The 9,707-nt window shown below is 33.3% G+C and overlaps 1 protein-coding gene across 1 annotated transcript; it reads left to right on the plus strand.

The window, feature by feature from the left end:
- The first annotated feature begins 331 nt into the window (after positions 1-331).
- On the plus strand, positions 332-8,396 carry LOC124833036 (65-kDa microtubule-associated protein 1-like). Its single transcript, XM_047307404.2, has 10 exons — positions 332-495; positions 1,638-1,731; positions 1,810-2,013; positions 2,138-2,398; positions 2,516-2,731; positions 6,314-6,469; positions 6,550-6,861; positions 7,011-7,098; positions 7,585-7,733; positions 7,910-8,396. The coding sequence occupies exons 2-10, from the start codon at positions 1,660-1,662 to the stop codon at positions 8,198-8,200; spliced, it is 1,749 nt and encodes a 582-aa protein (XP_047163360.1). The 5' UTR covers positions 332-495; positions 1,638-1,659; the 3' UTR covers positions 8,201-8,396.
- Positions 8,397-9,707: the final 1,311 nt, after the last annotated feature.

The following is a 9,707-nucleotide window of genomic DNA, read 5'->3' on the forward strand; positions in this document are numbered from 1 at the left end:
TAAAAAAATTAACGTATATTATATTTTAATATTTCATATCGTGTACTTGTTTTTGATCTGTTATACGTCAATAATAGAAAGGATGAACGACATCTTATACGTAAAACAAAATATTTAGTTTTAAAAAGAAATTATAAGATTCTAAAAAGAAGAAAATGGGGTATTAAAATCTTATCCAAGTACTTTTTTTCATTCAACCCACTATTCAAATATGCAGCATAGAGTGTCACATCGGTAAAATACCCGCCAAAACGGGGACAATAAGGTAATTGAGTTTTGGAACCATAAATAAACAGTGACACTCTGATAATCTTGGTCCTATGTCCTTTGACACAAAGATTGCATACACAGATTCTTTTTTTCTCTTCTCACTGAACTCACACAAGCACTTTTTCTGTCTCTTTCTCACTCACAGTCTTGTGTGTGTTTTTGAGTAATGCTTGGATCTGAAGCCACACAAATCCAATACTCTCTTAAGCCAGAAAAGACAACTGGGTGAGCATTTTTTTTTCTCTCTTCTCCTTCTTTAATTACCAACAGTGTGCTTCTTGTTCAGTTCTTCTTGTCCTGATCTTCCACACCCTGAAGATCCTTTTGCTTCCTACTCTTACTTTGTCAATGCAAGGTGTAAGATTGCTGCTTCTGGATTCTGCATTGTGCTTCTCAATATTTGATTCAAATTTTTTATTTATTTTTTCTTGTTGGGTTGACATTGACTGTGATGCTTTTTCGTTCTTCTGGTGATGTGATTGAGGTTGCCACTGTGTTGGTTTAGTGCCCAGGATGATTGTGAATTTGATCCTTCTAGCTCTTATTCATTTTTCATTTGGGTAATTGTTTTCTGTGTTTTGTTTTTAATTCTTGGAGAATGCTTCTGAAATGGGTGAAATTTGTGTTGATTTAGAAGAGGGTCTGTTTGTTGTTTCTTGATAGTTTCTGGCTTTTTTACGTTTAAAGTTCATAGAGGAGCTGTGGCTTTTTTTCGCGTTTGCATTTGGTCAAAGATGAACTCATTTTGTTCAATTGTTGTGATCTTGTTAGGTATGTTTTGTTTAATTTATATAACTTGGTATAAATTATGCTTTTGTGCTGAGTTAAGTCAATATTTGATGGTCAGAGATTTTCTTAGCAGATGCAATGCATTCAACTCGACAATCATTTCTTCTAAAGCAAACAATTTAGGCTCAATTTAGATAAACTTTTCTATAAAAACTTATATGATAAAAAATACAAAGATAAAATGCATTGAGCATCTCCAATAAGCTAAAATCAACTTATACACCTTAGTTTTTGTAGAAGTTAAATGACAGAACTTTTATAGAAATTTGGTGCATAAGTTTATTTTTGCTTGTAGGAGAAATTCAATTCATTAATCCTTTTTATCTTCTTTTCTTGTAAGTTTTTTATGGAGAATTTGTATAAACATATATAGCATCACGATATTTCTGGTGTTTCATTCTTTCATGAGAATCTTATTTGTACTCATAATTGTGAGTTTTCCATTTTCTGCTTTTGTGTCTGTGGAATTGGATGAATCAATGGATACTGCTTGTTTTTTGTGTCTAGATATATTTGTGTTTCTCTATATTTGGGAAGAACATAGGAATTTTGCATGATTATTTTCCCCTTTTGTGCAGGCTAGGTTGTGCGTGAACTTCAATGGCGGCTATGGATGGTCAAAATCCTCTTCTTGATGAAATCACCTGCGGTTCCTTGTTACATAAGCTTCAGGTAATTTGTGCTTTTCATATATGTTACTGCAGATGTGCATGATCTACAAGGCAGTGAGGTTACCTTGATTTACTGCAGGAAATATGGGATGAGGTTGGTGAGAGTGATGAAGAGCGAGACAAGATGCTCCTTCAGATAGAGGAAGAGTGCTTGGATGTGTACAAAAGAAAGGTTGAGATGGCTGCTAAGTCAAGGGCACGGTTACTTCAATCCTTGTCTGATGCTAAGCTTGAACTGTCTAGTCTTTTATTGGCTCTTGGTGAAAACAGTTTCACTGGAATGGTTAGTGACTAATTATATATCCTGATATATGCAACAAACAATAACTGCTGATATAACTTGGTGACGCATTTAAATACTGAACTGCTAATCTAGTTTCCTGTGCATTTTTTTGGTTTCTTTGCAGCCTGACAAGACTTTAGGTACTATTAAGGAACAACTTGCAGCCATAGCACCAATACTTGAACAGCTTTGGCTACAAAAAGAGGAAAGAGTAAAGGAGTTTTCAGATGTACAGTTACAGATCGAACAAATATGTGGAGAGATAACTGGGGACTTGAACCCTGATCAGACTGGATCAGGATCATTTACAGTTGATGAGTCTGACCTTTCCTTGAAGAAGTTGGATGAATATCAAGCCCAACTCCAAGAACTGCAAAGGGAAAAGGTAACTTTGCTATATCATCAAATAATCTATCGGTTAGTAAAAAGTTGAAACTTTTGTTTGATTTGCTAAACCATACATCGATGGTTTTTTGTTTATTTACTTTGTATTGCCTTGTAGAGCGAGAGGTTGCAGAAGGTTCTTGAATATGTGAGTACAGTGCATGATCTATGTGCTGTCCTTGGCATGGACTTCTTTAGTATTGTCACTGAAGTTCATCCAAGCTTAAATGATGCTGTAGGTGTTCATTCCAAAAGCATAAGCAATGGCACACTAGCTAAACTGGCTAAGACCGTCTCTTCCCTGAAAGAAGATAAAAAGCAGCGGCTACACAAGGTAATGCATTTAGAATTATATTATTGGAGTTTTTTTGTTTCCTTCATTCATGCATTTTTTACTTAAATAAATTGAATTAACTGAGGTGTGTATATTTACCGATCTTAAGACTTATCCGCGATATGTTGCACAAGTCTTCCAAGATACAATAAAAACTTTTCAAATTTTCCAAGGATCTTAGAACTAGCGAGAAAATCTCTTTTAAAGAGTAAATACATCTACAATATTATAAAAGAAATATAAGAGAGAAAAGAGAATGAGAGAATAAGAGGATTGTGTGTTGTGTCTTTTCGGAAGAAAAATTGGCACCTATTTATAAGTGTAGTATGGGTTAAAAGCCCCTCAACCTGTAGCTGAAAATCTGCAAAGAACCCAACACTTGTGGAAACGGAACCACAACTTACGGCTCAAGCCTAACAAAATATTAGTTGTAATGGACCTGCATCCAAAAAATGAAGGAAAGGCTTACGGTTTTAAGAAAAAGTGTTGTAGTAACGTATATATTTTTGCAATACATTTATAAACATTGTTTTTATAACAATTTCTCACATATTACGAAAGATAAGATATAAAAAGACTGAAAGAAGAAAATCATGGGTCTTATATAAGATGTAATGCATCAAAGCTAGTATAGCAATGTAAACTAGTCCTAGATCGAGAAACTTAACATAGTGTAATTGGTATAGCAAGTTATATGAATCAAAGACACTTGATGTGTGTTAATTGTTTATCAATCATACTACACCCCCTTAACAATTCTTGTTGTTATCATTGCGTTGCGCTTACTAGGCCATGCGTTTGCCCGATATTTATGAGTGCTCTAGAGATTATGCCAAGATCTCATACAAGCGGCCCCACTCGACACTCATATAGGTGTTTTCATCAAGTGTATGCTGCAAACCATACACTACTTGTAAGGGATATGAAAATCATTAAAAACTTTGATTAAACTAAAATTATTGTAGCACATAGAATTCTAATTACAAAGTTTAACCTCTTAATAATGCAGTCTCTTGCAATTTCACACACACCATAGGAATTGACACAATTGATTTAAAATCAATTTTGTGCTATCAAAACTAACAAGTTATTTGTCTTTATCCATATGAACCTTATTCATGGGATCTCCAATCACAAAGGTTAGGTTACCATCACTTGTTTGTTTGCAAATGGTGTAAGTCTCATTCCCCTCAATGTTTCTAAAATCATATTTCTTCCAAGGTTTTGGTAGAGGATCTGCTAGATTCCGTTCTTACGTCACATAATCAATGGAAATAGTTTTGCTCTGTAACAGTTGTTTCACCAAATTATGTCTCAATATATGTCTTCTCTTTCCATTGTAGTTCTTGTTTTTAGCTATAGCTAATGTCGAGCAACAAACTAAGATTTCATCGTTGATCTTGCAATTAATTTTTCCTGGCTGATCTCCATGTAATCACACCACTCGCAATTCTAAATATATAACCACTAGTGCATTTTGTCTCATTTGAATCAGAAATCAAATTAGCATCACTATACCCTTCTAGTACAGTGGGAAATCTACTATATTCAATGACATAATCTATTGAACCTCTTAAGTATCTCATAAGTCTTGCAAGTGTATCCCAATGTTCCTGATTAAGACATTGAGTGTACCTACTCAGTCTACCTACTGCATAAGCAATATAAATCAAATGCAATAAACTCCCAATTATCTAGGCATACTGAGGTCGAGAAATAGATTATCCTCTATTTTTCTTCAATTTAGAGTTAGTATCATAAGGTAATATACTATGTATTGTTCTTGGGATAGTAATATACTATGTTCCTTTCTTATGATTCTAACACCTAAAATCACATTGGCTTCACTTATGTCTTTATTTCAAATTTAGAATCAAGAAACAATTTAGTTCTAGAGGCAATCTCATTGCATGTACCAAAGATAAACATGTCATCCACATACAAGTATATAATGACACATTCACCATTTTTAGATTTACAGTACACACATTTATCAACATCATTAGGTTAAAACCATCACAAAGTAACACATTATCAAGTTTTTTATGTCATTGTTTTGGTCCTTGTTTCAACCCATAAAAAGATTTAAAAGTTTGCACACTTTATACTCTTGACCAGGTACAACACACCCTTTAGGTTAAGTCATAAATTTCCTTTAATTCACGTTTTAGAAAAGCAGTCTTAACATCCATCTAGTGTATCACTAGCTTATGCATAATTGCTAGATCTAACAATACTCGAATAGAGGAAATCTTAATCATAGGGACAAAGGTATCAAAGTAATCTATGTTGGCTTTTTTAGTAAAACATTTTGCTACTAATCTTGCCTTATACTTCTTTATGGATCCATTAGGGTGATACTTTTTCTTAAAAATCCATTTACAACCAATGAGATTTGCTCCTCTAGGCAAATCGACTAAGGTCCAAATATTATTTTTTTGAATTGATTCAATTTTAGCCTAATGGCCTTATTCCAATGTGTTGCATCAGGAGCACTAGTAACTTCTAAAAACCTTGTTGGATCATTCTCAACTAGATAAGTATAAAAGTCATCAAGTTTCCTTCCTATGTCTTTTACTTATTCTCAAAACCTCCCACATGGCATCATTATTAGTACTTATAGGTTGATCAGATGTATCACTAACCTTTAAAGGAAAAATATGTTCAAAGAACTCAACATTTTTTGTCTCCACTGTAGTATTATGCTCAATCACATCACTTTTAAGAACAAAAAACCTATAGGCAGCACTATGTTCAGTATAGCCTAAAAACATACAATAAAAGGTTTTGGGGCCTATTTTCCTTTTCTTAGGATCGCGTAACATTACCTTAGCTAGGCACCTCCACACTCTTAGATATTTAAGATTAGGTTGATAACCTTTCCACAACTCATAGGGAGTTTTACTAGTTTTCTTATGAGGTATCCTATTTTGTAAAAAAATGCAGTAAGAAGGGTTTCCCCCCGAAGTTTATTAGGTGTAATAAGACTAATAAGCATAACATTCATCATGTCCTTAAGAGTTTTATTCTTTCTCTTAGCTACTCCATTAGTCTCAGATGAATATGGTGAGGTTACTTCATGGATAATACCTTTTCTAACACAATATTCATTAAACAATACATATTCACCATCTCTATGTGATATAATTCTCTTAACTTTTTTATTCAATTGAATTTTTATTTATGCTTTATAAGTTAAAAACACATCAAAGGCTTCATCTTTATGTTTGATTAAGTACACCTTGGTGTATCTAGAATAATCATCTACAAATGTTACAAAATAATGTTTACTACCTCTAGACATGACTTGTTTTAAATCAGCTAGATCAGTATAGATTAATCCTAACAATTCAGTTTGACATTCTACAGGATAACAGGTTTTCTGTTATAGGAGTTATTTTGTTTCCTTCATTCATGCATTTTCTACTTATACTATGGCTACAATGAATATCTGCTTCAAAGGTTACTAGTTATGGCAAACCAGTGTTTTTGTTCATGTTTGCATGGCATTGCCATGAATTCTCACTTTTGCTCCTCGACAATGATGATATCATGGTGTATTAACCTATTCGTCCTTTGCAGCTTCAAGAATTAGCTTCTCAGTTGATTGATCTGTGGAATCTAATGGATACCCCTACCGAGGAAAGGAGACTATTTGACCATGTTACTTGTAATATCTCAGCTTCTGTAGATGAAGTCACTGTTCCTGGTGCTCTTGCTCTAGATTTGATTGAGCAGGTAAAAATGACTTTCTGGTGCTAACAAACTCATGTTCCAAAATGATGCTAACTGATTTTCTCTTGTTTTGTATGGTGAAGGCTGAAGTGGAAGTTGAAAGGCTTGATCAGCTGAAAGCCAGTAAGATGAAAGAAATTGCTTTCAAGAAGCAAGACGAGCTTGAAGAGATATATGCCCGTGCTCATGTAGAAATAAACCCTGAAGCTGCTCGAGGGAATATTTTGTCATTGATTGACTCTGGAAACATTGAACCATCTGAATTACTGACTGACATGGATAATCAGATAGCTGCAGCAAAAGAAGAAGCTTTAAGCAGAAAAGAAATATTGGACAAGGTTGAGAAATGGATGTCTGCATGTGAAGAAGAGAGCTGGCTTGAAGACTATAATAGGGTACTTATAATCAACCGTCTTCATTCTATGTCCAAGTCTATATTATCTATGATCGCAAGTTTGCATCTTTTGTGGGAAAGTTGAAATAAATAAATAATACCCTTTTAACCTTGATTGTTAATTTTCCCTGACATTACATTGTAAAACAGGATGAAAACAGGTATAATGCAAGTAGAGGTGCACACATAAACCTCAAACGTGCTGAGAAAGCCCGAATTCTGGTCAGCAAAATTCCAGGTACGTGTTGAATGAAAATAAACAACCACCAGAAGCGATTGTTATTTATTTGATCCATTATAATTAGCTCAAAAGAAAGTGCCAAAAAAGATATTTTAATTTTTTAGATAGGTGCCACTGGATGGATATAATCAAGCATTCAAAATTAAATTATTATCATGATTATTGTCAGATTGTGGATGAAATATATCTTCAGTTTTTTTACATGTAAACCATGTTTTCTTTTGCAAATACACTGTACTGTACTTTAATACAAGTCAAGAAACCTCTTGTCCTTGTATCTTCACCTTTTCTTCTGTAAATATATCGGACTTTTCTTCAAGTCAGATTGTCAGCATCAGATTTATGCCAATCAAGTGGATGCAATGCATTGACAAATTCATTTGTCTGGCAGATAGTAGTGTACTATATCATAGCATAGTATTCTGGCATGCATGAACACGAAATAATTGATTATATTTTTTCTTTTGGGGTTGGAAAATACAGCTTTGGTTGATACATTGGTTGCTAAAACTCGCACTTGGGAAGAAGTACACAACATGTCATTCACATATGATGGTGTTCCTCTCCTTGCTATGCTGGATGAATATGCCATGCTGAGGCATGAACGACAAGAGGAAAAACGAAGGATGAGGGCAAGTTTCAATGATGTTATGATTACAATAACTGATTAACAATTTGATTATTTGAACATTTTGCTAATCAGTCATTTAGCAGAAGTGAACTGTCAAGTTATCTATCAATTTCTGTTCATTCTTATTTTTGCTGATTACTCTTGAACTGAAAATAGAGCTCTTATCATGTTCTGTAGGACCAGAAAAAGTACTATGAACAGCAAACCACAGATCAGGAATCTGTGTTTGGTTCAAGACCTAGTCCTGCAAGACCACTTGGCAACAAGAAGGTAGTTGGCCCTCGACCAAATGGTACTCCAAATAGACGGTTATCTCTTAATGCTCATCAAAATGGAAGCAGGTCCACAGCAAAAGATGGAAAAAGGGATAATACTAGACCAGTTGCTCCCCTTAACTATGTATCAATGTCAAAAGAAGATGCTGCTTCCCATGTTTCTGGTACTGAACCAGTTCCAACATCACCCTAGTGAAATATGTATTTTAGTCCCATAATGTCATTTTTGTATAATACTCATACTACTACTGCTGCTGCTTTAATCTGTTAGAAATGTACTACATAGTTGACAAGTAATAGGAGAGGAACTCTTTTTGAGATGTGTATCTTATATGTGTCATTTAGAGGTTTTCTCAATATATGTTGCTTTATCCTTTTCTTCTTCTAAAGATGGGTTAGATTTGTTATATGATGTAATTTATTTTCTTTAAATGTTTACTATTTTCAAATTTCTCAAAATTTTGTAAATTTGAAGGTAATTGTTGTGAAGTATATTTTCGCGTAATTTTATGAAAATAGAAAACATTTTGCTTCTCCATAAAATCTAACTACTGAAAATGGAGTAAAAAAGTTTATTTAATAAGTCCATCTAAATTATTGCCAGAAGCATAAAAGGGGATCAAAATTTAAATAATATACTTCCATTGTTTTTTTGAAGTTATAAAACTTAATTTAACATTAAATAGCTAATAAATGTTATCAAACCTGTAACTCCTCCTTTTTCCAGCATTGACGAGAGTTTCTCATGTTCATTTTCGTTGCAATTGGTGTTGTTCGAAGCATGATATCATTTGCATGGAGAGAGAAAGTTGTACAATAAAATATAAAGGCGTGGAATGCGTTTAGTGGTATCATATCTTTTAAGTTTTTTTAATCTTCGTTTTACTTTGTTTTTATTAGTAAATTAATGATCATATTTAATATATTTTGTTTTTATATTCGTTTTCTTTTATGTATCATTTAAGTTTTTATAATTGTTATAATTTTCTTTAGTAGTGAAATTTTAGACTTGGAAATAGTTGTTTATATAGTTCGTTAATTGATAAAGTCTTGGATGATTACATTTTTGTTTCGTTACCACTATAACTTCCATAAAGAATAAACTTAGTCTTATCATGTTGTGATGACTACAATTTTACAGTGAAATAAATTGAAGTCATGTTATGATGACTTCAGTTCTGCACTAAAATACTGAAGTTGTGTCATATTGTGACTTCTTCAATTTTGCGTTGAAATGAATTGAAATTGTGTCATGTTGTGACTACTTCAAGTCTACACTGAAAGGAATTGAGGTCGTGTCATGTTGTGACGCACTTAAACAAATGAAGTCATTGCATGTTGGGACTACTGCAGTTGGTTTGACTTCAATGCACTAAAATGAACTTAAGTCGTGTTATGACATGACGACTTCAATTCAATACTAAACTGAATTGAAGTTGTATCATGTTGTAATGACTTCAGTTCTTCATTGAAATGAACTAAGTCGTGTCATGTTGTGACGACTTCAGTTCTGCACTAAAATAAACTTAAATGTTGTCATGCTGCGACGATTTCAGTTCTACACTAAAATAACATTAAGTTGTGTCATGTTGTGACCACTTCAATTTGCACTAAAATCAACTGAAATTGTCATGCTATGACAACTTCAGTTTTATATTGAAATCAACTGAAATTGTGTCATATTGTGATAACTTTAATTT

Source organism: Vigna umbellata, chromosome 5 (genome assembly GCF_029865625.1).
Source record: "Vigna umbellata cultivar VRB3 chromosome 5, Vumbellata_1.0, whole genome shotgun sequence".
In the NCBI taxonomy this organism is placed as follows: Eukaryota; Viridiplantae; Streptophyta; class Magnoliopsida; order Fabales; family Fabaceae; genus Vigna; species Vigna umbellata.